This window comes from Paramormyrops kingsleyae, chromosome 1, assembly GCF_048594095.1.
Source record: "Paramormyrops kingsleyae isolate MSU_618 chromosome 1, PKINGS_0.4, whole genome shotgun sequence".
NCBI lineage: Eukaryota > Metazoa > Chordata > Actinopteri > Osteoglossiformes > Mormyridae > Paramormyrops > Paramormyrops kingsleyae.
The window spans coordinates 18,867,336-18,895,106 of NC_132797.1; the positions used below are offsets into that span (position 1 = coordinate 18,867,336).

Genomic DNA, 27,771 nt, shown 5'->3' on the forward strand with positions numbered 1-27,771 from the left:
AGTCAGCCAATAACAGTGGGGCCCCAGGACTGAGGTTGAGAACCACTGCTTTATTGTTGGCTAATTGTGAGGTCATCCAAAAAACCCACACCCACACACCCATGGCCCTCATGAATCAGGTTCCCCATCCCTATTTTAGGCAGTCAAAGAAAATGATGTTTGATGATCTTCATGTTGGTGTAAAACTATAGTATTATGTCTGGCAAAGTGTGTCAGCTTAGCCATTACAAAACCCCTCCTAAAATCACCCCAGTATGTGCTGCAACCATCCGATACACCCATGTATACAGTATTTGACTCAAGCACTAGCATACCATGATTGAGTTATTTACCAAATTAAGTTGAGTGATTAATTGAACTAGGGGGTATTCCATGAAAGTAGCTAAAGAATGCCAGACTAGCCCCATCTCTAAACTTAGCCTCCTGTCTTTCCACTAATGCAGTTAAGCTTTAACTAATCAAGGCTTGCATAGTCTCGCTTAGTGCACACACCCGAGATATTTAAGAAGCCCAAATAAATGGAAAAATAATTTCAATCACGAATGCGAAATGTTCTGCACAAATAACTGTATCTTGTTGTTGCTTTTTACTAATAAACTCTCAGAGTAGACTGTAACTAAACAAAATATAAAAAATCTTCCTGTTCATATTATTTTAACGGATTTTTTTTTTCAATTTCAGTCATTGCATTTCACGTTTGACCTTTGTAATATGGGTACGCTTTTATTTTAATTATTTTGGAATTATTTTGGAATGCTGAGATGTGATTTTTATAACCTTTATTATATTTATTAGATGACATGAGCAGTGAGAGCACGGAACTTCGTCCAACGGAACAATCTTTGGAAATCTGTTCCCACTCGTCGGACGTTCTCCCACTTAAATGAGCCAGACTTGTCAAAATAAGTCAGACTTTCCCTTAATCCTGATTCGTGGAACACCCCCCTGGTGATGAAATTTAATGAATACATGGAATGGCTGGGATGCCCCTGAGGAGAGGTTTGGGAACTGAAGCAGTGTTCATCTAGCCATTCAACCAGATATAGTAGCTTTTAGAAGAACAGAAGGAATTATTTTTTATTGTGTTGCTGTTAAGTGTAAATTTTCATATGTTCTAATGTTAATTGTTTTTTTGTTTTTTTTTGCTTAAATATATATTTTTCTGAGCAAATATACACTTACTCCCCAGGTAATAGCCATGAACGTTTTCCTACAGTACTCAATACATGGGTGGGACCATAACAGTACATTGGAGAGTTTCGCCCATTTTCTCACAGACTTTGGTGTCCCTCACACCTTTGGCAGTGTGGGAGGAGCAGCGAGCCCATATGCCAGGTGACGGGAAGCTGACTGTCCCTGTAATCTGAGGACGTCTGGAAAGAGTGACGCTCCTTGGCTGTGATGAGCTTTTTACGGATAAGTTATTGTGTCACAAACGATGGGGCGCAGGTGGCCAGTGATTCAGTCATTTACATAGATGATTTATAACTTGAAAAGGCATCTCACACTCCTAAACATGGATCTAGGTAAATCCTGTTTAATTAATCTACTTGAGTTCTTTGAGGAAGCTACAAGAGAAATTTATTACAAAAAGACCTACGATGTGATCTCCTTAGATTTCCAGAAGGCCTTTGATATTGTCCCCCACAAATGGCTGCTGCTTAAGCTCAAAGCTGCAGGGATTTTAGGAACTGTAGCAGCTTGGACCGAGAACTGGTTAACAGACAGGAAGCTGCAGGTAGTTATTAGAGGCACAATGTCACAGTGGGCCTGCGTTCATAGTCGGGTACCACAGGGTTCAATTTTAGGACCACTATTGTTCCTAATTTGCATATATGATATGAATGTGTTTGGCTTAGTGGGCTAAGCCTGTGTGCCTGTAATCAGACGGTTGTTGGTTCAAACCCAGCCTCAGCCCATCTGTGGGTACTTGAGCAAGGCCCTTAACTCTCAGCTCCCTGGGTACCCTTGTCCTTTGTAGACAACTTACTCTACAAAAGAGGGAGGCTTAAAGACAATTTCCCCATGGGGATTAATAAAGTGTCAATTATTATTATATTGACACCAATACATACAGTAAACTGGTTAAATTTGCAGACAACACCAAGGTGGGTGGTGTAGCAGATACTGAACTAGTACTGTATGCAGCACAGAGGCTACAATGGGATCTTGATTTAATTAGCGACTGGACTGATACCTGCCTGATGAAATTTAACGTAGATAAATGTAAGATAATCCATGCAGAGCAGAAATATAAAGTACAGATATTTTAAGGGTTCCATTGATATAAAAGTAGCTGATTATGAGAAAGACCTTGGTGTGTATGTTGATGCTTCTATGTCCCACTGTCGCCAGTGTGGGGAAACAATTAAAAAGGCCATTAGGATGTTAGGTTACATCTCTATGATGCTACAATTATATAATTCCTTGGTAAGACCACACATAGAATATTGTGTGCAGGTTTGGTCACTATACCTTAAAAAGGACATTGCTGCCTTGGAAAGGGTGCAACGGAGGGCTACGAGAATGATTCCTGGTCTTAGAGGAATGTCTTATGAGGAGAGGTTAGCAGAACTGAATCTGTTTAGCCTTGAGCAAAGGAGACTATGGGGGGACATGATCCAGGTATATAAGATTCTAACAGGTCTGGATGCTGTTCAGCCAAATGGCTACTTCAATATTAGTTTAAATACTAGAACTCATGGCCACAGGTGGAAATTAGTGGGAGAACATTTTAAAATGAATTTGAGAAAGCACTTCTTTACACAGCATTTAGTTAGAGCATGGAATAATCTTCCTGTTAGTGTAGTGCAAGCTAAAACCTTGGGTTCCTTTAAATCAGAGCTAGATTTTTAACAGCTCTGAGCTATTAGTTGAGTTCTCCCCAAACAAGCTTGATGGGCTGATTGGCCTCCTCTTGTTCGCAAATTTCTTACGTTTTTATGTTCTTTGCGTAGTTCTGTGTTAATGTTCAGATCAGGGGCATCTTCTGCTACAATTTAACATTAGTTAATTGTTTAGCAATTGACTTAATTGCTGCCTCAGACTTGATTATAAAGCTGAATGTCTTACTGAGACAGTTTAGGTTAAGATTAACCAGCAGCAGTTTACATTAAGTTGTAATTCTCCTTACAAGGCCACCTGCTGTCTTCATTATGTTGGTCTAAGTTCTGAACCTCCCTCTCTCCCTATTATTTTATCCTTTATAACATGTGTTCGTGACACGCCAACGGCTTCATTTTATGTCCTACTCAATATTTTGAGAATCGACGATCCAGCATGATACTAGGGTACTAGAATGCATGCCAGGTCATATGAAAAATGACAAGCCTGTAGTGTAGCACAGAACGGGAAGGCCGTTTGTTACTCTGCCCTCAGTGTCTGGGTGCTCTTCTCTAGGTCCGGGACCAGGGTGCTGTGGCCTTTGTTCTGCTTTGTGGCCTCAGGTGGTTTTTATTTTATTTTCTTTATTAATGGACGAGGCTGACTTTTATACTTGTATCTTATGAAAATGTTTTCTTGTAGTTGTACTTTTCCTTAAGAATAATAAACCTGCCTCGTGCTGTAACTAATCTGTCCCATGGTATCTGGTTTCTGTGTGATACTTTATTTCGTATATTCTGTTGCAAGATCTCTAGGTAGATCATGTCTCACAGACGTTTTGGTCACCTGATGTTCAATCCATGCTGTGCTCTCCCTCCCTCTCCCTCTTCCTCTCTGCCCCTCACCCTTGAAGGTGACCCTCCTCTGGGAATCCCAGAATGAATGGCTACACCCCCCCAGTCTACCCCTCTGGGGGGTTTGATTCCTACAGCTCCCCACTGAAGTAAGTGTGCATTGTTTCACAGTTCACCACTGAAAGGAACTTGGTTTGCCATCTTGGCTTTAAATGAAACGAAACTATCCTTTATTTGCCATTTTGCACAAGTATGAGTACAGGTAGATTGGAATGCTTCTTATTTTAGAATTTTAAAATTGCCTTCTAAAAATTAGGAACGATCAGCCAGTCCCAGTATGACTGACATTTTTAGTCTGTCAGTCCTCTTCATGGAATCAGTCAAAATAAATGTCAGCCCATATTCTTCTTCCCTTATTGCTGTAGTATTGCTTTAATCACTACTAATCACTTCCAGGAATGGTGTACTTATTTACAATTGTATTTAAATAATCAACTTATAGTATTATAGCACAAGCACAGAATGGTACAATAAATCCATATGAATGTGATTCCTTTTAACTGAATGTGTACTGTGACAATCTTGTTAGTTGTTGGGTAAGGATACACTTAAGACTAAGGTTCGTATCCTGGAAAAAAATCCTGCTGTTATACGCTTGTGCATGTATTTATCCTGAGTTGCAACAATATAATTTCCAGCTATATAAATGGGTAAAATTGCATGTTAATCAAAATGAGGTATCTTGGTGATTACCGCCAGTAGCAATAGTGTCCTATATTACTCTGCAGCAATCAGCAGTCCATTTTGAAGTGAAAGCGTGCAATGTCACCATTAAAGCCATTTATTATTTACCACTGTTAAAAAAAAAAGCCAAGGATTCATGAAAATATCTCGTGTCAAAGAGCTCACTGAGCAAAAGGCTCATGGTATCGGAGAGTGTGTTTGTTCACTCATTAAGCATTTTCAAACCCTTGTCTCCTGTGTAGGGGGCACGGTTCACAGGCTTCTGAGCAACCAGGCCGCAAACCAGGCCCAAAGACCAACGCTAAGGCTCTGTATGGTGCGTATCACAGCTTTCGAAGACTCCGCCCCTGGGTTTTGAATACACCACCCAACACTGCTCGCCTACGTCGTCCGTATTGTTATGGGGCATTATGGGGCATAGCTTCCAGCACCCTCATCCAACACACAGAGACATGCTCTGCTGAAATACAGAACAACATTAGGCTCAGTGTCACAGCAGTAAAGAGGAACTTCTATTGAGACACCAATGGCCTTTCGGGGATTGAGGCCTCTGTTTACTCAGCTGCTCTTTAATCAGTGTATCACAGACTAGCTGCTTCCCCCAGACTGCAACCTAACCTAATTTGTCTAGCCTTGCGATTTCTTTTCTGTTTGAAATGCTACTCCCTTTAAATGTTGACATGTTCAAACATTTCATTTACTTTTGTGTGCAAATGATAACATTCCTCCTTAGAGCAGTCTGTGGGATCTACAGTATGTATCAGGCCAGACCAGACCAGGTTAAGAGGGCGTGCTCCTCAGCAAGGGAGGATTCTGAGGGTCTAGTCCCGACAAATACACTAACTGTGATTTCACGTAGCAGAAGGACCCAGCTATGTGCAGTAGGCGTCCCGCTATGTGCCTGTATGCGGGGCAGCATGACGGCTAATCAGGGAAGCCGTTGGGCGTTCAGCCCACGGGACGCAGGTTTCACCTGCTCTGAGATGAAGGTCTCTGGCATTTTGTCAACAAAGCCAACTTGGCATGCTTATTGTGCCTCTGTGACACATTTATTTGATAGATTGCAGTTTAATAGACCCTGGCCGATAATTATACATAGTACAGTGTTTACTAAGTATGATTATGTAAATCAGCACAGGTGCAAATTGTTAATTTGAATATCACCACTGCAACCTAGGGCATGTTGTGTCCTGGTTGCCCTGGTTACTGCATTTTGTTATATTGATTGACAGGCAGGATGGTTGAAAATAAAACATCTCTGAAGAACAATCATGCCTCTACAAGATGAAATATGACACAAAGGAGCCTCTGCCTAAATGATTACAGTAAATGAAGTGAGATACAGTGTTAATGCACTGTTGTGTGATAGCTGGTACGTTACATGTGCAGAGACTGTGATATTGGAAATTCATTGTATACCCATTGTTTGGCAAAATAGGAAATAGAAATGTGCTTCTTGTTTCTGATTTCTGTAAAAAAAAGGACATCCTAGTGTATTACACACTTGGTAATAGTTCCACAAATGCAGACGTGCTAGCACCTTTTTACAAATGAGTTTGATCCATATCTGCTGCATTTCTAAAGAGTAACCGACATTCATTTAGCACCACCCAGAGGCTAAAGTAATTATTCCCCTTAGAAGGGGCCAGTGCTGTCATAGGAAGGAACATATTTCCTCCTGTTCATGTCCTCCACCCTCCACCGGTGATGCAGAGCCAGCTGTGGGAGGCACAGGGTGCAGCTGACCGTCTATCTATCCACCACTTAACATCTGATCGGGTTATTAGGTTCAGTTCATTTGGTATATTTTTTTTGCATGCGGGTTTCTCTAATTTCAGTAGCTGGGGTTACTGACCGGATCTTTATAGGGTTTTTGCCTGTTGCCCAGTGGTGACTCGAAGTCCAGGGTGGCACAGTGTGTCCTGCTGTCATATGTGTGCCTGTCAACGCTCTCTTCTGTCCCATGTGCTCGCAGGAACAGATGGCTTGTACTTCTTCCAAACATCCTCCAAACATAAAAAGAAAGGTACAAGCAAGCAGGCCCCTGCCTGTCTGCAGTTGTGGTGCAGTGTGAGCTTTTTAATAATCCACTGATATTACCTTCCTATTTACTCATCACTTAACTGGAAATAGCACAGAAATTAATATATTTGTTACTATACATTGACACCATATACAGGTAATTTAGTTAGTAAAATGCATTTTTTATGTTGTCTCTTTGGTGTCACTCACTACTTAGCTGTTTTTGGCAAAATGGAAATTTCCGCAAGCAGAAACAAACACATTTGCTAAGAACACAAATTTAACTGTTGATAAACTTACAGAACACATTGGGATGTTCCACAGTGCACAAAATACATTTTCCTTTTGATCAGCTGCATGTGATCTGCACAAGAACAAAAACAACTCTTAGGTGGAATTAACCTTTTAAATTTCACCAGAAATGGGGAGCTATTTGGGACCTTTTGTTCGTATGTGATGGATTTCTGCATTTTTGGCGGTGAATCATTTTCTTTGGCTGGATAAATAAATGAGAAACGACGAACGAAATGGGGATTAGCGGCTCTGCGCTGAGCCAGCTGTGCGGAGCGGCATCCGCTGCCCGCCTGCCCGCCTGCCTCTGTGCTCTGCCGTGTCTGACACAATGCTGTCGGAGTGCCATTCTGCATGCTCTTTGCAACTCGCACTTTCCACGTTTATAGTAACCGTGGCGATTCAGGAGGCTCTGGCAGTAATTTCTATAATAGCCACTGTTTGCAGTTGGAATTGCTTGCTCGTGTCATGCTGTTGTTTATCAACGTTTTTTTCTCCATTCTCGAGTTTTGAGGTGGGGGTCCTTTGCTCACTGTGGTTCTGATTTGTTGTCCTCTCCCCCAAAAGAGCAAAGGAAGAATTACAGCAAAAACAATACTTGCAGTATGACCGAGACCACGCAGTACCATGTGGAGGTAAGAACAAGCAGGTCATTTTCATGTCATTTTGGATTTTCATTTTGTTTAATAGATATCTGTTTGATCTGTCATGTCTGCCAATTGATTCTGGAAGATCAGAAGTACCAACCCCAGCAGTAGGGATTTGATAGTATGCCGTTGGCTTATTCTCCTCACGTTGCATGTACTTCTTCCCAGTATATGGTTTTTTCCCCATACGCCAGTAATGTATGATTGTGAGTGTAAGCGTACTTTGATGGACTGGCATCTTGTCTTAGGTGAACCCCAGCTTTATGCTCCAGGCTCCTGCTCCCCCTGTGACACAAACCAGTATAATCATCTAGGACAATTTTTCTCAATCGGTCCATGTTTACGATCCCACCGATCTCTCTACCAGACAGTCCACATTTCTGCTCCCACTGGGAGCTGGGAGGGAGCAAAAATGTGGACTGTTTGTGGGTCCCCGAGGACCAGATTGGGAAACACTGATGGAGGAGGTGGCTGGTTGAATTGAGTTATCACAGTAGGACCCGAATGCACCTCTGTGCTCATGCTGGGCTCCCCATGTCGACCTTTGCCTCCTCCAGCATTTGACCACTTTCGTAATGGACCGCAAGGAGGCCATAATGAGTGTGGAGGACGGGCTGCGGAAGCTGAAGCTGCTGGATGCCAAGGGCAAGGTGTGGACCCAAGACATGGTGCTGCAGGCGGACGACAAGGCCGTGATCCTCGTCGATGCCGACACCAAGGTAACTGTCATGCTGGCCCGTGGCTCGCTAACAACCGCCCCTGAAATGAAGCTAATCAACTGAAGCCAGTGTTGCTGGCTTCTAAATGCATGTTGTTTCAATTCAGGTATAGTATTCATTAGATATCCACCCAAACTGTACAAATGAGGAAACATTAGCCCAATGCTAAGATTATATCTCCTTCTCTTTATCCTTTAAGCAGAACAGGCACAGACGTGTGATTTAGGCAAAGCAGAAGACAGTTTGACATTTGAATTGCAGATCTGACATTTTGCTGTTCTGCAAGCTGCTTTGGATTGAATGCCCTTGTAAGATGACATCCGCCTTCCTTCTGCCCGTTTAATCATTGGCCACAGGTTGTTTTCTCCTGTAGAACATCCAGCTCAGCTCCTTAGCGGGTTGGAGGTTCATCGAGGACTTGATTTTCCTCAGTGGCTGCTGACTTTCTTTCAGGGTTCTGGTTGCCGTCCTTGTAGCTAATGAGGCAGCCAATGTTCACTTTGTCTACTGAGCCAATTGAAACATGGCTTTTACTTTACTTTATAGCCGCCTCTGCATTAGCTTAATTGGTGCCACTTGACAATAAGGCTACCCATATAAAGGGTTTATGAATGGTTTATAATCTGGTTATTAATTAGGTTGTAAGACTTTGTAAATTATTAATAGACAATTTTAAACAAGTTATAACACCGTTTTCTTTTTATTAATGAGTTACTACTATTTACACGTGGCAAAAGGGAGCCTTATTGTAAAGTGGTACCGCTTAATTTAAGGCAGTCATTCTCAGTTCTGTTCCTGATCCCCCCCCCCCCCCCCCGCCAGAATGTTTTTATTCCAACCATACTGCTTATTAAAGACCATCTGAACCTGATTAAGGCAGGGTTGGAATGAAAATATTCTGGCACGGGGGGACCAGGAATACAATTGAGAACCACTGATTTAAGGGAACAGTAACATCTGGAAGTTTCCCTGTTGCCTCTTTCTTTGGGTTGTTTTATGTCTTATAGGTGCTTTTATGAAGTTATGTAGCCTTTGACTCCATCAGTTCAGGTGATTGTAGCTCTGTAAAACTTTAGTAAAGTCAATGTAATTATTGGCACTTTTATCACAGCATTTTAAGGGTACTGCAGCTAATAGGATGTAGATTTTACTCTCTTTGGGAAGCAGCTCTTACGCCTGTCTTGCTGTTGGGTTCCAGAATGAGCTGGAGAATTTCCCCCTGGCCACCATCCAGCACTGCCAGGCGCTGCTCAAGGCCTGCAGCTACGACTCCATCCTGGCCTTGGTCTGCAAGGAGCCGGGTCAGAGCAAGCCAGACCTCCACCTCTTCCAGTGTGACCATATCAAGGTCAGCCACAGCCTGGCCAGTGCGTGGGACTGGTAGGAAACAGGGGCAGAGTCACAGCCGTTTGAGGTTATGCACTGACAGGTCTCAGGAGGGGCAGCACAGTGTAGAAGAGGATATTTGAATTGACTTTGACGCGAATTGACTTTGACTTGAATTGACTTTGACTCGAATTGACTTTTACTTGAATTGACTTTACTTACACATGGATCCTGTGCTCTATGACCACTGATCCTCTGTCTAGGTTCATTCACTGCAGAATCTTGGAATTTCACAAAAATCATATTATAAATCAACTTTCTTATCATGCTATTTATAGGTAATAAATCACTAAAACAATTCATTGCAAAGCAGACAGGCTGTTTTAACATGGGGATTTTATTCAGCTGAGAATAGTGTTGAGATTAATCAAAAGTAATTTGTCAAACTCGACGGCTGTGGCTAATTCCAATAAGAAAGCACATCTTGTCTTCCGTCAGGCTGACGTGATCCATGCCGATATTGAAAGTGCCATTGGTGACCACAAGGGTGGTAAAGCAAAGAGAAGGCCGGAGGTGCTCAGGTACGAGGCCATTCTGAACCATTAACACATTCTAGTGTGTCAGAGAGACATCAGCTTTAGTGTGTGTCTGTACTCACACTACATTGGGGTCTGTGCCATGCAGCTGTGTGACCATTTTCCTTGCCATAACACTACTAATAATGATAGTAATTCATTCATCACTTGACACTTTGATAATAATGGCAGCAGAAGCAACAACAACAATAACAATAACAGCAATAATGACAACATTAATAGTAATAACAATGACAATACCAGTAACAATAAGAACAAAATAATAATAATGATGATAATAATGTTATGGTGAAGAATAGTGGCTAGTAACATGTAAATTGTTGAGCAGTGATCACTCGCCATTCTGTTGCCATGGTTACCTTCCAAAAGGCACCAATTATGGACCCCCGACTCCTTGAATCTTGCTTCTGTTTCATATTGCTGCCTCTGATTGTTCAGCCAGTCCCCCTCTTCTCGTCATGTGTCTGTGTATGTCCAGGATGATCCTGAAGAGCGATGGGGCCATCCCCCCGCCCCCAACAGCCCCAGCCCCGGGCCTCCCGGCCCCCACCACGCACGTGGATGTCAAGAGCCGAGTGGCGGCTTGGTCGACACGGACAGCCGGCGAGCTGCCTGACTGTGAGGATGCTGATACATCTTGGGGGTGCAGTGATGTCACACACCTTACCGTTACAGTTGCCCCCCAGGGAGAAATGCCAGCTTTGAGGGATATCCTTCATGAAGACGTTTCTGCCCTGTTTATGGAAGGGGGCTGCAAATACCATCAGCTAAACACCAGCACTCACACTAGTGCATAGTGTAGTCACGGCTAACTGTACGCAGCACCTTGGTCTCACCCCCGCAACTTAAGGCCGCCGCTGTGTCTCTCACGGCAGATGGCAAGCACAGGCTGTACTCTGGCCAGGACGAGCCCCCCGAGATGACCGCAGCCAGGATCGACCGGGATGTGGTAAGCGGCACCGCAAATCCTTGCAGAATGCTGGACCTTCTGGCTGATTCCCCTGTGCGATTCCTGTTAGGGCAGGCTACTGACGGGTGATGGTCACTCCAACACAGACCGTGACCCTCCTCATTGTCATGGATACCCCATCTTTAAACGATACCCTCCTCATTCAGATAAATCCCATCTTTAATTGTACCCTCCTCATTCAGCTATATTCTGTCTTTAATCATACCCTCCTCATTCAGATATATTCCGTCTTTAATCATACCCTCCTCATTTAGATATATTCTGTCTTTATGATACCCTCCTCATTCAGATATATTCCTTTTTGAATTATACCCTCCACATTCAGATATATTTCATCTTTAATTATACCCTCCTCATTCAAGTATATACCCCTGTCTTTATTATACCCTCCACATTCAGTTATATTCCGTCTTTAATTATACCCTCCTCATTCAGATATATTCCGTCTTTAATCATACCCTCCTCATTCAGATATATTTTGTCTTTAATTATACCCTCCTCATTCAGATATATTCCGTCTTTAATCATACCCTGCTCATTCAGATATATTCCGTCTTTAATCATACCCTCCTCATTTCCATGTATACCCCATCTTCAGCTACACCCTCCTCATTTAGATGTTTATACCCTGAAGTTAAAGATGATGATTTGTTATTTTCTGATTTAAATCCTTAAAGTACGTGGCTATGGCTGTGTTTTAACAACAAACGAATCACTTTCCATTGCAGCAAATTCTCAACCACATCTTAGACGACATCGAGTACTTTGTGACTAAACTGCAGAAGGCAGCTGAGGCATTCAGTGAGCTTTCAAAGAGGAAGAAATCAAAGAACAAGAAGAGGGGGCCAGGAGGTGAGGAGCCTCTCAGTGTCACAAAGCTATTATTTTGTGAACCAGCATAAATCTGTTTCATGGACAGAAAGCAATGATAAAAAAACCTCTTGGCAAAAATCGTCCAGGTTCTAGCCCTGCCAGACTGTACTAGCCACTGGCCTGCTTTACGTCAGGCATGCTGGGTTCTCACGTACCAGATGACATCTACATGCAACGCCAGACAGGGTCGATAGCTCTGTACTCGAAACATGTTAATGTTGTTTGATAAAACCCACAGTGACCTGGGGAAGGTATCATGCCTTCAGTAGGGGTACCCTTATCAGAGTATCATGGGCTGATCCACAAAGAAATAAACTACAGATTGCTTAAATTATCTTGATAATGCCATGGTGGAGTACAGGCTTGACATACTTGTTTTCTCCACTAGAGGGAGTACTCACCCTACGAGCAAAGTTGCCTGCACAGGAGGAGTTCATTGACTGCTTACAAAAATTTAAGCTTGCCTTCAACCTTTTGGTAAGATTTGGGGATAATAAGGAATTTGCAGAGTGTTACATCCTCTGTAAGGTGTGTGACATTTGTACCTTTCTATCTATTCACTTGTACACTGCTCAGCTAAACCAAACTCAAAGAGTTACAGACTGCATGCCTATTCCTGACATTGTTCCTCGCAAATGGAAGTTATCCTAGCAGAAGGGATCTGCCAAGTAAATTGCAATGTGATTTGATCTGTTTGGAATAATTCTGCACATTGGTTTTTTGCCAGATGTTTTCCAGTCTTGAAACTTGTTGAAATGTTTGTCCTTAATTTACCTAAACAAACAGGCAGACTATTAAATTGCAGGAAGTTATGAAATTGATTGGAAGTTTCTGCCATAATGCCATTCCTCATTTTATGGATGAAGAGTTTCCTCTGTTGATGACATTCAGGCAGTTAATTTCAGATACCGGGAGTAGATACAGCAGCAGTATCAGCAGCGTCCATGTGCTGCATGCGCTGAACATCCATATTTTTGCAGGCAAAGCTCCGATCGTGCATTCAGAATCCCAGTGCTTTGGATTTAGTCCACTTCTTGTTTACACCATTAAACATGGTAGGTAAATCTACTCAAACATTGGTCGTCTCCCACCTGCTGTACCACCCAGCTTTTAGAAAGTCATGTTTCCTACTCAAAGTGACAAATTAGTGTATCTTGTTAGCTATATTTCCTTATACCTTATCAGTATAAGGCTGCTGCATTTTGCACTCTGGACACTGAATTGTGGGTAACATACCTATGCTGTGTGAATCGACTATTATGAAATCCTTAAAGCATATTTTTAGGTTTTTCTTGTATTTAAGAGTAAATTGTATTTAAGAGTAAATTGTTAGTAAGTTACATTTGATTTAAAAATTTTATGGAGCAATTTCAGTTCTGGGATTCAGGCCAGCGAACTTATAAACATCAGTCTGTGTTCTTCAATCTTATTTCACATTCTTGCTTATTAATGGTGAGAAATATTTCCACAATTTCCATGTTGATGACACCTCTTACCAGGACAGCCTGTGCAGAGCTAGTGGTGTTACCGCGTTCCTCGTACCTCTCTGTCGCCCCCTGCAGGTGGTCCAGGCCACAGGTGGTGTGGACCTGGCTAAAGGTGTGATCAGCCCTCTGCTCACACGGGAGGCAGTGGACTTCCTGCACTCCGCCACCGCTCCCCAGGAAAGGCGTCTCTGGCTCTCATTGGGGGATGGCTGGACAAAGAGCAGGTGGGAGCATAGAGCGTGAACCCGTCCTCAGTGCTTGGAGCTGGAGCTGCTGCTGGACGGCCCCAATCCATTGTTTCTCAATCCGGTCCTCAGCAACCCACATTCGGTCCATGTTTTTGCTCCCACCGAATCTCCTACCAGACAGTTCACATTTTTTCTCCCTCCTGGGAGCTGGGTAGAGAGCTATGAGGGAGCAAAAACGTGGACTTTCTGTGGGCCCCTCTGGACTGGATTGGGAAACACTGCCCCAATCCATGAGCTACATTATGTTACTGTGTCATTACATCTCTTTACATGTATTAAGGCTGTTGCTGCTCTCTTTCAGTATGATAATAAAAACATGTCTGATGATCACTAATCAACTAATTAACCTTGTTAGGTAAGGAGGCACTTGTGGTCAAGAATCCCCCCCACCACCTGGACACATGTCCCTTTCCTGCAGGGTGATCAGTGAGACCCCTGACAAATCAGGGTAATACCTGCAGATCAGGGTAATACCTGCAGGAGCAGAGAGTCCAGAGGACTGTTAAGAGTAAGTAAGGATCAGTGGGTTGCTTTCAGAGTGATTAAATATCTCCACTCATGAAGTGCTACCAGCTGTAATACCCTGGAGATCAGTAAAGAACCTGGAACACTTCAGAATGTAAAGTGAACCGACTGGAAAGTCTGACTCCTGGGGCTGTAATAGACGCAGCGTGTTACGGCGTAAGTATTCTGATTATCATACAGTAGGATATGAGTATGGATATGAGTGTAAGTGGGTCTTTACAAGAACAGTTTGGATTGGGTTTCCCAGTGGATTCTGTACTGGGGGCATGAGTTGGCTTTTTTGTTTTGGTGTCTTGTAGGTATTAGGAGTCTATGAGTTGAGTTCATTGTGTTCGTTCCTCTTCCCCCACCTCACTTTGTTGATCTCCCTGCAACCCCCCTCCAGGGTGGAATGGCCCAAGGATCAGCATCCAGCCCCCTATTCGCCCCACTTCCGAGATGGCTGGGAGCCACCCACGCTGCCCGTCACAGGACACAGCCGAGAGCAGGAGCTCAGCCAACTGGCCGAGTCCCTAGTCAGTTCTGAAATGCAGCGGCATGAAGAGGTGGAGCACCGGCTGGCTCAGGAGGTAAGTGCTTAGTCACCCCCTACTGGTGGATCAAAGCATTGCATGAGGGAATGAGGTGTGGTATTTCTCTAACAGCTGGCTGTGTGTGTTTTTTTTATTTATTTATCTCTAGCGCCCCAGTATCCAGAATTCCCCCTCTGCTGATGGGTATGCCTTCAATAAGACAGCCTACAAAAAAAAGCATCTTCAGGACCAGGACATGGCCGCAGCTGCTTCTAAGCAGGCGGTTAGCCGCTGTGTGGTTAGGTAACCGTGGTCAGCAGACCAGGCCGGCGGCCATGGAGAACTGTCCCACTTCACTTTGTCTACCTGCACTGTCAGGAATCCTATTGATTTGCTTTTTCGTCAATCAAAATGACTCTGGATTTCTCTTTCTCTTACTGGCTCCTCAGATAAGCTGTCAATTCTCTGCCTAATAAGTCGTATACTGTGTAGTTAGTCTCCAGTTTTCACTCCTGGTTGATTCCCTCGTTCATTCTGTGTAGCCCTGAAACTTTGCAAATTCCTTTTTTTAACCTCTGAAATTACAGCAGGGATACTTCTCCATGGATTAGAAATACATATTTATTTATGTATTTTTTCATCCATTTATAATGTGGAAATTCTCCCATCAGGAACTGCTGCCATGTAACACATACATGCACATCCACTAATTATGTAGCAGATTACCTTCCTACAGACTCTGGTTTAATGTAGCCCAGTGGCTACTTCAATATTAGTTTGAATACTAGAACTCCTGGCCATAAGTGGAAATTAGCGGGAGAACATTATAAAATGAATTTGAGAAAGCACTTCTTTACACAGCGTGTAGTTAGAGTATAGAATAGTCTTCCTGTTAGTGTAGCGCAAGCTAAAACCCTAGGGTCCTTTAAATCAGAGCTAGATAAGATTTGAACAACTCTGAGCTATTAGTTAAATTCTCCCCAGACGAGCTTGATGGGTTGAATGGCCTCCTCTCGTTTGTAAATTTCTTATGTTCTTATGTATAATTGGTCTCTTTGCTGTGTGGTCTTGAGTGTGATTTCATAGCATTGTCTTTGGCCTTAAATGGGGAATACATATGGTTTTAGGACTTGTCCTCCACTGACACTGCAGATGCTTCCTTGGCAGTGAGATGACTCAGTGTTTTATGGATCTTTTTCAAACTTTGCAGACACATTATATGGGTGAAGATCTGGAACTCATTAAATTTTGAGAAGTCAAAATTAGCATCACTGCATAGTGGATAGAAAAGGAAGAGTGACTGCAGGTGACATCTAACCTTGTGAACATAACTCAAAAAGTATTTAATGGATACTATTACTGTATCAAAAAAGCAGAATATGGATGAATATCTTCACCTGATTTCATTTTGAGACAAATTACACCAAAATTAAAGTACCAGCCATAGAAGGAAAACGTGGTTGCAGAAGATGTAACACGTATTTGATGTATCTTTTTCAAACTTCCCAGGAACATTGTATATCTGGGGCCCATTTCATTTTGAGATAAATGCTCCAAAAGTGAAGCAGTGTCTCTTAGTGGTGGCACATGAAAGGACAGCCACACACGCAGATCTGATTATATCGAGACAAATCACACAAAGTTGGCCCTTTAATAGATATTTTCAATAGATTTTTTGGAAAGGTGGGGATAGTGTGTTGAAGGCTTGAAATTTGAGTGGTTGGGGGTTGTGAGAGGGGTAGGGATTGGATGGGGGACGGAGTATCAGGGTCATCTGGGGAATCGTTTTATTCAGTGTGCATCAGTGTACATCAGTGTGCATCAGACTTCACTTGCCAAAAAATGTCATTGGCACTGTGTCTGACCCCCACTCCCCCCACCCCCTGCACCTGTAAAATTCCTGATCGACCAGACTGATTCTACATTGTGCTTTTGGATCAGAGCCTTAATATATAACTGGCTATTAACAGCCTCACAGATTCCTGTGAGAAGCCCTCATTCATCATACATGGCAGGTGAACCTGTTCGTGTTCTACAGGAACCACGAGGCCCCGGATGTCACCCAACCAAAGAACTACGCCAAATCCAAATACGACTTCGTGGCAAGAAACAGCACAGAGCTGTCAGTCCTGAAGGATGAAGTAGTGGAGGTAATGGCTCAGGGAGGTGTGTGTGTGTGTGTGTGTGTGTGTGTGTGTGTATGTGTGTGTTGAAGTCATGAAAAATTAGCAAGAGTAACAGCCAGTAAGGGGCAGATGCTGGGGAGCCTGGGCACCTGCCCCCTTTGCCCAAACCATTATAAGTTCCTTCCTTTGAAGGTACTGGGGACCCATTTACTGTGTGCGTGTCAAAGGCTTTTGGCACCTGCCACTGAAAAAGTCTCTGCACGCTGCTGGTCAGTAAAGGGCTTTAGGGAGCACAGCCCCATCTCTATGCTGGGCTTCCTCCACTATAATGCTCTTACTGGATATTTTTGTGCAGTTAATAATAGTTACAGCTTGTAATTATCTTCTCAGTACCTTAGTAGTAAAATGTGCTTTTTTCTTTAATGTATGGCATTAATGACTTTAATGATCAGGTGTTATTCACATTTCTAATAAAATCGATTCATAGCCTGAAGTAATTGTGTGATCACCATTACTGAAAGAGGCTAGAACCTTCCAGATATAGTCATGTGAGACTCCTACCTAAGAAGATAAAATGAGCTGTACTTTATATAAAAAAAAACCCTTTATTTAAGAGGTATAAGTAAGCTGAGAGAAGACCTAGATAACATGTAGTGTCCGTGTGCCGCGCAGGTGCTGGATGACAGGAAGCAGTGGTGGAAGGTGCGCAGTGCCACTGGAGCTTCTGGGTACGTGCCAAACAACATCCTGGAGATCAGCAGGGCGGTGGACATGAGTCTGGGCCGGGGAGACCCCCTCTACACCCACACCTTCCAGGTGAGCGGCTGCCCCCTGCACCTCAAGGTCCACCAGTACACTTTCACGTCATGAAAAACAGTTACTGCGCATGCATACGCCGTTGGTGCTCCCAGAATCCACAACATCCCTCCATTTCGCTTTTCGCTCTTAAAAGCTCATGATGCCAAAGAAGGAATTTGAGTTGTTCAAGGTAGGGCTGTTTGTGTGAACTTAGGATCCCCTGAGTCTTCTTCCTTTGCTCCTAAATGGAGTCATAGGTGTTTGCTTAGATAGTGTTGCTGTGAGGCTTGATTTGGTATATTTGGGTTCAGGCATGAACTGTGTGGTGATCTGCTCTCCCCATTATTACACACCATGTGATGCTCTGAGCGTTTTTGGTCTAGTTGATAGGGCTGACAACTACAAGTATTATCGCTTAATAATTTGACTTTTCATGGTGGAAATCGAGCATATGCAGGGTAAATATTTAGACCAGTGTTCTTTAAGGCAGTCCTCAGGGACCTCCAGACGGTCTATATTTTTGCTCCCTCCCAGCTCCCAGAAGACATGCTGTCTGTGGGTCCCCGAGAACCAGGCCGAAAAGTAGTGATTTAGACCACATGAGTTTACCTAGAAGCCCTTTGACCTCAGGCCAGCAGCACTTAGCGAGGCTGAGTTTCATTGCTGCTCTCCTGCCCTGGTCTCCTTATCACCCATGTGCCCTCGAGGTTTGCGGTGGCTTCTGCTTTCCTGCCCTGGTGTGCCGTGCCCCCCTACCCCCCCCCCCCCCCCCCCCGCGCACCGTGCACACTGTCATTCCTCTGTGTCTCTCGTTCTCCCCCTGCTAGCAATTGCTCGGCGAGTTAAACGAGGTAATTGAGATACTGCTGTGGAACTCCGTACGTATGCATTAATGATCAGTGTGGAGCAATTTGTCATGACATATTGCTGCTTATTAAAGCTGCATGCTGAGTATATATTTTTGTGAGGCTTTACTCCAGGTTTATGATATTGAGATATATCATAATGAGAAATGTATCATTACCTTTTTCTGTCAATAGAGCATGGTGTAAAATAAATATATTAATATATATTTATATATAAGTTGTACATCTTTAGTCCAGTGCCATCTGTACTACTCCTGTTCTGAACAGAGACTTTTAAGCATTTTGATATTTTAATCTTGTTTTTGGTTAGTGACCCGTGATACATCCAGTAAATTATGATACATTTGTGATATATAGCAATGTTGTTTTGATGGTGCAGGTGGTCTTCAAGTCTATATTTCCACAGAAACAGAGGACCGATTATGTCTCGAACCCGTCTGCAAGCCCCGTTTCCGCTGCCCCGACACCACCTCCGGGCGGTTCCGCCCCTGTCCGGATGCCTACCCCTCCCCCACCCCCAGCAGCCACTGTCAGCCCCGCCCACACTGAGGAGAGGGCTTCTCCTGCCAGCACAGGACGGCACAACAGCACAGGTGTGAGCGACAGCAGTAGCAGCGTCACTATGAGGGAACAGAGGCAGGTGGACCGGCAGCCGCCAATCAACAGTGAGTCCCGCCCCTTCTCCTGGCCAAATTGATTGGATGGCTTATATATTCTTATTGAATATATAAAGCTAAGGATCACTCCCAAAATAATGTATATTTAAAAATATCTCTTAAACGTACTCATCTTTAGTGTGTACTTTTTCCTCTTAGGCTGTTTGAATTACTATAAGTTTTACTGAGGGTGTTTGCAGTATTTACATGTTTAATATTGTTGTATTTCTGACACTTTGACTGTGTATGCCAATGGAGGAGAGAACTGGGTAAATAAAATGCAAGTGAGGTGATTGGCTCATTTGGCCTGGCAGGAAGGAAGTCCAACATGGAGGAGGTGCAGGATGAGCTCATGCACCGCCTGACGCTGGGCCGCAGTGCTCAGAAGAAGATCCAGATCCCTCCGCGAAGCTGCCCCGCGGCCGCCACCAGCCTCACCTATGACTCCGGCCCTGAGGAGGTCCACGGTTGGCTGCAGGTCAAGGGCTTCAGCCCCGTGTGAGTGAGACGTCGCGCTGGACCAACACACTTTAGGAAAGGTGTCATTATCCTGAACATAAACTCTCACGTGCTGTGTTAAGCTGTGTTAAGCACTCTTATGTATTCATAGGTCTATATTTCTCTTTGTTAGCCTCTCAGAATGTAACATAAACATTAATTCTATGAAACATCAGTGGCCTTTCGGAGGAGGGTACAGCCAGATAGAGCAGCATGACCCCCCCGTCCCCCATGACAGGCCACTCTCCCTTCACTCCCCTCCCCCCCTTTCCTCCTCAGCACCATCAACAGCCTGGGCGTGCTAACTGGGGCTCAGCTCTTCTCGCTGAGTAAGGAGGAGCTGAAGACGGTGTGCCCAGATGAAGGGGCGCGGGTCTACAGCCAGGTCACCGTGCAGAAGGCCGCTCTCGAGGTGAGTGGCCTGCTCCACCAACTCCATCATCCAGGGGGCGATAGCACTTCCTCTGTCATCTTAGCACAAATATTAGAGCAAGTGACTGTCTTCACCCTTGGTTGTAGCTCCAGGGGCCGTGTGGCGTAGTATGACGTCCATCAGATAAATACTTTGCAGAATGTCATATGTCATCTGGTTACCGATCATCTACTCTCTCATAGATACTTTGCACTCTACATTTTTCCTACTACATAGCAAACAAGAATGCAATTTTGGTTAACCCATACTGTTTTAAGTGCATGAGCTTTAAATGATTAAGTTAATAAAATGTCCAGTCCACTACCTCTAATGGTGGGATGTACTAAATACAGTGATTGTACACCTAAAACTTGTATGTTGTGTTTGGCTGCCTTTGTGGACTGAGAAGTCATTCTAGATTCTGTACAAGAGCTGTACAAATTATCACCAGAAGTGTCTCATTCCCATAGTTCATACCCTCTGTCTGCAGATTTTCGTCTGACTTCCTATGATCTTCGTATGATCTGTTGGTGTGAGGCATGCAGGTATTGTGTGTGTACAGGGATGACTGCTCTATTTGGCTGGGTTCACAGGCATGATGTGGTCTCAGTAGAGTATTCTGCAGACTTTTTTTCAGTTCACTGTGGCAATAACTTCTAAATACCCTCCCCCATGAAACCTGTATTCATTTGTGGCACGAAGTTCCAAACTGTTGCAGTGTTTCATCACTACTTATTATTAGATTTAGCCAAAAAAAAAATACACCGCGCAACTTGTTACCAGAATAAAGTCCCAGCACAATAACCATAATCTTTAGATGACAGCGGATTTGAAGCTTCTGACCAAGAGATATTCTTTTACATGCAGACATGGCTAATAATTGTCACATGTGTCTGATTGAATCCAGCCTACAGACTTAGTTGACTGTCCAACAAGTGGTACCCTGCCTGGCCGAAAAAGGTCACCATTTAAATAAGCAAATTTGCTTATTTGCTTCAGTTGGTCTGGTCTAGGCTCAGCAACTTTATGCAGCTATAAAATGAAGTCCACTGAGTACCAGAATCTTCTGAATGACCAGGTTATCCCACCAATGGATTTTTTCTTCCCGAACAGCACTGGCATATTCCATGACAACAATGGAATGATTCTTTAGGCTTGAATTGTAAAATAGTGGTTCAGGGAGAATGAGGAATCATTTCCACCCATCATTTGGCCACCACAGAATCCTGACCTTAACAAAAGTGGGTCTGCTGGAGAAGAGTATGTGGAGTGCTTAGACACTCCTGTTATCAATACAAGATCTTAGTGAAAAATTAATGTAAATCTGGATCAAAGTAAATGTTGATTACATTGCATAAGCTCATCGAAAACAACCCCACAGTGAATGCACGCCGTAATCTCTCCTCCATAAAGCTAAAGCTGGTTCAATGAGAAGTACGCAACTTTTTTTTGGCCAGGGAGTGTAGATTGTCATAGCTGTGCTAGTGCTTCACGTCTCCCTTTAGCATCCACTGTCGCATGGTCTAAGTATGCAAACCTGATCCTTGCTAGGTTACCCCTTGCTAAGTCAGTCATGTTCATCCCTCTCCATCTTCAATAAACCGCATAGTACAGCAATAGCTAAGTGCAGATGGAAGAGATAGCAGAAAACTGAAGGCTTGTGTTTCTGGTGTTTCTGGTATATGAATTTTTATGCTGGAGGGGATCTGCTCAGGTATGTTCGAGCTGAGATGATGGACGTTTTCTGGTGTCATGGAGCCTCCCAGGGCGGCATCAGTCTGCTGCCTCATTACAGCACTGGGTGATGAGTGTGAATAAAATAAGACTTAATGGCCTTTTACTAGACTGATTTTATCAGGTGTAGTTTCACATACCTTCTACCCCTCAGTGTTGCGAGCGGCACGGACACGTCTACGGTGTAGTTATGCTCATTTAAATAATGATCCCGTTCACAGATGGTGATCCTCCCTGGATTATTCTTGCTCTTTATGATCTCAATCCGCAGTTTATTTACTTGAAAGTGTGTGGGGTCCAGGCTTGATTGCAGCTTTCATTCGCACTTCTCACCCTTTATCCATCCGGGCCTCCCTGCCCACATGATAAACTCTGTATTTAGGGGACATGTTTTAAAGGCCTCTTTCCGTCGCAGTCTCCGGGAACATCTGGTAGGCCCTGTATGAAGGGTACGTTTATTGAAAACCTAATCGCTTGTCTCTCCCTCTGCCAGAAGACGACAAGTTCTGAGCTGCAGGAAATCATGCGAAGGCGGCAGGAGAAGCTGAACGCCGCCTGCGACTCTGGGGTGGAGTCCTTCGATGAGGGCGGAGGTCACTGAGCGTCCACCATGACTAGCCCCGCCCCTTCCCAGGGCCTCGCTCCACAGGTTTGCTGACTGCGGCAGTTAGGTTAGCCTGGACCCGTAACTCGCCCATGGGTACTCGGTTATCGCTAGTAGGGAAACACTGTGTTGTGCATAGATGAAAATGCAGGAGGTAGTAGTCATGTTATACTGTATATCTGTACAGGCCCATACGCATTGAGAAACAGGTGCTGTGTAATATTACTAAGGGTGTGGCCCAAGGAGGAAGCTGTGTTTCAATCTGAAACGTTAACGGCTATCGGTAATGATTCAGGATAGGTGCCGCAAGTAATACGAATGTTTATACTAGACTGAACTAGTGGGAGAAAGTTGAATATGGGGAAAACGCTACTGGGATATATTTAAAGGATAACTGATTTTGTGACATAATTATTTTTCTTTTGAAAATATATTTATTTCATTGAAATGCCAAAATAGCACAAGGACGATTAAAAAATGACAGAGCTGAACAATAGGATACGGATTTTTTTTTTTTTAATTCAATTTTTAAAAAAAAGCTTTTGGTTAGATGCTGTCCTACTGCACTGAGTTTGATAAGCATTTATTTAATTGGTGCCTATAGCACATTCTTTTGTAACACTGTGGAAGTTTCTGGACACATCCAACACTAACCCTCTGGATGAGCAGGTAGGGATTTCAATGACGGTGTTAGCACACTTTTATGTAATATGACAGAAAGCAGCTTGTTTACATGGCTGTTGTGTGCTTGTGGCCTGGTTGCTCGGGTCACCATCCAGCTACACAGTGGTGCCTGATTCTCATACCAAGGTTCGGGATGCAGGAATTTTATTGCAAAGAGATTTTTTTGATAGGAAATATTAGTGTTAGGAAACTGACCATTGTGTTGCAACATGGGCACTTCTAATGTGTTTGCTGTACAGGCTTAGCCAAAAATGAGTGCTTAATTTAGGTACACAATTAGTCTTCCTTGGTACCATTGCCTTTTCAAATGTCCAATGAAAGTAATTGATTCCAGTCTTCTAACGTGGCCTAAAACTACGGGCATTCACTGCATTGGTCTGCTACTGTAAGGCCCCACGGCATTTGATAATGCTTGACATGTGGGAGCGCTAGTCAGGCTCACAACTCCCCCCCCCAAGGAGAAAACTGAATGACAGGTTCTTTATGAGGCGACCCCTTGACAAGCTAAAGAGCCAATGGGTTGATTGGGTTGATTGGTGCTGGTGTAGACTGATTTACTCTGACACTCCAACACTCCAATGAAATGTTTTTAGTTGTGACCTGGCTGAAGGTGGTCGAACGTGGCCAAACTTCACGCTCGTTTCACCGTTTAAAAGAGAATCCACGCTTACACGGTATTATACCTTAGCGTGGAGCTGTTGTTAAACAACCACATAGTTGGCCAAGATCAAGTTCTGGGAGATCAGAATGTGTAGAATCTTTGTAAAATAGACTGCACACAAAGACTAAGCGGACTCACCGCATTCACGTTGTGTTAACTGAACATGAAAGCTTGCGCATTTTAAAAATTCATAACTGAAGATATATATTTATAAAGTCATTCGTGGCTTAACATTCTGGACTGCAGTTGCTCTGAGCTTTACTCTGCACAGCTGATTTTTCCTTATAAATCTTTGGAGTTGATGGTGTAATGTGCTAGATTTAATCAAGGACCATTCTCTGCTATCGCATTTTTATTCTAAGTGAATGGAAAGATCATTTAGAAAAAGTCATTTGATGGCTTGTCCTGTTCTTTTTTGTGTGGTTATTGATTAACTGATCCTTCGGGGGAAAAATATGGAAATGTGTAAGGGGGAAATTTATTAATAGTGTAATTCATAATTGTACGTGTATAGCTTCCATGGTGCCTTTTCCACAATAATTTGATGGAATTCTACAATAAACAGTATTATAAAAAATTACATAGTGTGTTTTGTGTTTTATAAACTTCACAGCGATACCAATTCTTGACTGTTAATATTTTAGCTAGTTGCGTCCATTCTCTGTTGGTAGTAATGGTTAGAATGGTGTCCTCTTTTCGAGAAAGACTCAAGAAAGATGCTGAGCACCACAGTTCATAAGAACAGATACCGAAAGGCTTTATTCAACACACACACTGAACTTATTGACAATTATCACCCAGCTATTCTAGTAATACAGGATCCTCCCTCTAGCGACATGACAGAAAAATACACAGCAATGGCACCAGTGACAGACTGAACCGGCCACACGTAGGAACAGAACTGGACGAGCAGCTGCCTTTTGCCATTCACTCGGTTAAATTGGGGAGAAATGGTGTTCAGCATTGTCCCCAGACTCCACAACACATTGAACACACACCACACACACCACACAGGAAGAGCTGCAGCCCGTTGGAACATGCAGAAAGGTTCTCCGGTGGCTAACTTGTTGCCTACTCTACATTAGCCATGGTTTTCACACACTCCCAGATTTGCATTGGTCCCGTACCATTTTGGCCGACAAGCTTCTCTTCTCGTCCAAGATTTACTGAGGGATATTATTTCTCTGCAGTGAGAGTCTACTGGCCATTCCTCTGTATGAAGGGCTCAGCTTTCAGGTCCTCATGCGAGGCGATCAATGCTAAGTGCTCCACATGATAATCACAGCCCACGTATCCCGGGTGAAGCTGTTTAGGGTGAAGTACTCTATCTGAATGGAGATGCAGCTCCTTTACAGGAGGAACCATCTTGAAGGGAAGCAAGACAACGTGTCCCAGGTAAAAATAATCAGCGTGAAGGTACAGCGTGTTCAGCATGTATGTGGCGAGCACATATGAGGCCCTGCTTTGTCAACAGGGCCAGAAACCTGGGAGTAAGGAGTGAGCTAGGGATGATGTAACTGGAAATTTGTGTTCAGAGTAATAAAACTCTGATCTACACAAAGTGGATTGTGAAGCCAATCTGTTACACTGAAGATCATTCTGCAAACCAAGTAATTTTTCTATAATAAAATTATTAATAATAAAGTTATGTTACTGCTGTAAGATTATGCGCATATGCAAGTGATTACAGTAGCCCGACTGCACAAGTCATCCAACTGGAAATGCGTAACCTGACATGACGGGAAGCATCCTGAAAGCTTTCAATGCCCCCCCCCCCCCCCCCTCCTTGGGGGCTGTTACTCACATGACCAGGGAGACGGGCTATGTGACAGCAGAGGGACAGTGGTTTCCTGGGTTTGCTCGGGGGGGCTTTCTGTAGAACAGACCCTAATTCACACAGCTCTTGTGTCCCACAGGAAGATATCTCTTTACAGCCTCCCTCCCTTAGCCACAGACTCCTGGGAACCAGGCCCTCGCCTTTCCGGCCACCATAACAGAGAGAGCGCTCCATCAGGGCAATGCGGGGGCCCCTCACTCGCGCCCTCTGGTGGCCCTTTCTTACCTTCACAGCACCTTCAACCACTGGCAGTGCGACTGAATATTGGGGTTTGGCTTCCACTAAAATGTTGCACAGATGGGTTTCAGGTGCTGAGAAAGCTGAAAAAAGCTGAAAAAGCTAAATAAACGTATACACACATAAACAGCCTACTGTGAACCAGATGCCATTACATGTAATGCTTCCCATGAAACTTGCTGTAACATTGCACTGTGGTGAGGTGATGCCATTTTCGAAATATGGGATTTTTTTTTTTTTTTTGGCAAATTAAAATTAGTATTTAGAGGATGCTGCTGACTGACCTTCAGTTCCACTCATGTGCCACTAGAGGGACTCTCTTGATCGGTGTCAAAAGTGTTCCAGTTCTGATGCTTCTTGTTCACCAAGAGTGAAATATCTTTGTGGGGGACAGTTCATTTTGCTGGATAGGCCAGAAGTTTTCTTAAATATATTCTGACTAAGGCGACTTTGAAAAATATCCCAAAAACCAAAAGTTTTCAGTAAATAAATGCTCCTTTAAGGCAAGATCCCTTCCCATGCGTCCTCCAGTTTTAAACGAAAGCGCTGTTTCTCTTTTCTGTGTTCATTTTTGGCATCGATGATTAAACAAATCTCTGGGCAGAGAACGAAAGCCTGAAGCAGGGGAGGGCAGATGAATCACTTCAACCTGTCAGGCAAGACATGAAAAACATAAACAATTATTGTTATTGCTCATACTTCTATTATTTTTTTCCAAGAACCGAAAAGCACTTTCTCAGTTCACTGCCTGATTACATCAGTGATTCACTCCCCTGAATGCATTTCTGGGGAAAATAATTTACAAGTTAAGTAATTTATTCAAATCCAGTTCTGGTACTTTTTTGTGCTTTTTATTGCACATATTTATCATAACGAATGGCTGCATTCAGAATGGCTCACACTGCAGGACTCCACGATTACGACTTGATGACATTCTCGTAGACGACATCTCCTGCGACTGTCTGCTGCTTCTTCCTCCACATCAGTTGGACGCACTGATGGATAAACACGTACTGCTCCTGTAAAGGCGGCAGATGTTGTTAGGACTGGGCCGAACCAGCTGGGGGCAGAGGTGAGCAACGAGCTCACTATATTGCTAGTGATGAACATATTCATCAGTTATGTTTAATGACAGAATGTGTTTGTTCACTGCATTTGTTTGGCACTATACAAGGAAAAATATGCTTATATTTGCTGTTAACAACAACACTATGTCAAAATGATTCTTTCACATGCCAATAATAGGATTACAGTATTTGGCAGACACTTTTATCTAAAGTGAGTCACTTTCATTCATACAGTTTGATATCTTACTGGGATGATTTAGGTTAACTAAATAGCTGACACATGGGAATTAAACTAGAAATCTTCTGGTTGATCCCTGGTCTGTTAATGGCCACTCTCCTTATCCTTTTTGTCAACTGGGCAGTTTCATATCATGTTGGCAAAGCTTTGACTGACTTCATTTGTCATACAGTTACCCATTTATAAAATCCTAATAGCAAATATCACATATGGGCCCTGACCTCCGTCTGCACCATGCACAGCCTGTGCGCTCGCATCTCTGCCACCAGGCCCAGCACGTCAACAAACTCGTGCTCCCGTATGTGCTGCATCAGCCGGTCCAGAGCGATGAATGTTCCTGTGCGACCCACTCCGGCACTGTGAGGGAAGGGAGGTAAGGTTACATCAGCCTGACTGTCAGCATCCACATCACATCATCCCGAACTAGAGAGAGACAAGAGCTTTGATATCATTATAATGGTTATTGTAATCCTACCCTGAGGTCTACCATGAAATGAGCCAATGCACGGAAGCGTAGTGGACAGGCAAGGGAAATAGCAGATCAGGGTTTCTTGACCATTCCAACCACATGGCCTGGCAGTTCACACTGCTCAGTTGGCATGAGTTTCCAGCAGTGTTTACAGTACGCAGCAGTCCGTTATCTGCAATGTCTCCTTTTTAAAAGATGTTGTGACTCTTCGCCGACATTTGAAGGTTCCTCTAAAGGAGCACCTGTC

At 43.6% G+C, this 27,771-nt stretch overlaps 2 protein-coding genes across 7 annotated transcripts in view; one reads left to right on the forward strand and one right to left on the reverse strand.

The window, feature by feature from the left end:
* The window catches only part of eps8a (EGFR pathway substrate 8a, signaling adaptor), a 46,718-nt gene extending 22,462 nt beyond the window's left edge, over positions 1 to 24,256 (forward strand). The window contains exons 2-22 of one of the 4 annotated variants that reach the window (XM_072711313.1): positions 3,737 to 3,826; positions 4,664 to 4,737; positions 7,302 to 7,369; positions 7,939 to 8,100; positions 9,299 to 9,448; positions 9,925 to 10,007; positions 10,501 to 10,640; positions 10,898 to 10,971; positions 11,721 to 11,844; positions 12,254 to 12,342; positions 12,846 to 12,920; positions 13,428 to 13,576; positions 14,511 to 14,694; positions 14,807 to 14,940; positions 16,676 to 16,787; positions 17,436 to 17,579; positions 18,389 to 18,412; positions 18,834 to 19,092; positions 19,398 to 19,581; positions 19,861 to 19,993; positions 22,221 to 24,256. In XM_072711313.1, coding sequence (XP_072567414.1) covers positions 3,762 to 3,826; positions 4,664 to 4,737; positions 7,302 to 7,369; positions 7,939 to 8,100; positions 9,299 to 9,448; positions 9,925 to 10,007; positions 10,501 to 10,640; positions 10,898 to 10,971; positions 11,721 to 11,844; positions 12,254 to 12,342; positions 12,846 to 12,920; positions 13,428 to 13,576; positions 14,511 to 14,694; positions 14,807 to 14,940; positions 16,676 to 16,787; positions 17,436 to 17,579; positions 18,389 to 18,412; positions 18,834 to 19,092; positions 19,398 to 19,581; positions 19,861 to 19,993; positions 22,221 to 22,328 — 2,535 coding nt within the window. In that variant the 5' untranslated portion in view covers positions 3,737 to 3,761 and the 3' untranslated portion in view covers positions 22,329 to 24,256. Of the gene's footprint in view, positions 1 to 3,736; positions 3,827 to 4,663; positions 4,738 to 7,301; positions 7,370 to 7,938; positions 8,101 to 9,298; positions 9,449 to 9,924; positions 10,008 to 10,500; positions 10,641 to 10,897; positions 10,972 to 11,720; positions 11,845 to 12,253; positions 12,343 to 12,845; positions 12,921 to 13,427; positions 13,577 to 13,955; positions 14,695 to 14,806; positions 14,941 to 16,675; positions 16,788 to 17,435; positions 17,580 to 18,388; positions 18,413 to 18,833; positions 19,093 to 19,397; positions 19,582 to 19,860; positions 19,994 to 22,220 lie in introns of those variants that run through there. The other 3 variants (XM_023817881.2, XM_023817882.2, XM_072711317.1) reach the window with 3 other exon arrangements.
* Positions 24,257 to 24,408: 152 nt separating this feature from the next.
* The window catches only part of ptpro (protein tyrosine phosphatase receptor type O), a 50,344-nt gene continuing 46,981 nt past the window's right edge, over positions 24,409 to 27,771 (reverse strand). For all 3 annotated transcript variants that reach the window (XM_023817899.2, XM_023817898.2, XM_023817901.2), the window contains 3 exons: positions 27,277 to 27,412; positions 26,651 to 26,769; positions 24,409 to 26,399 (listed from right to left, as the gene is read on the reverse strand). In XM_023817899.2, coding sequence (XP_023673667.2) covers positions 26,668 to 26,769; positions 27,277 to 27,412 — 238 coding nt within the window. In that variant the 3' untranslated portion in view covers positions 24,409 to 26,399; positions 26,651 to 26,667. The remainder of the gene's footprint in view (positions 26,400 to 26,650; positions 26,770 to 27,276; positions 27,413 to 27,771) is intronic.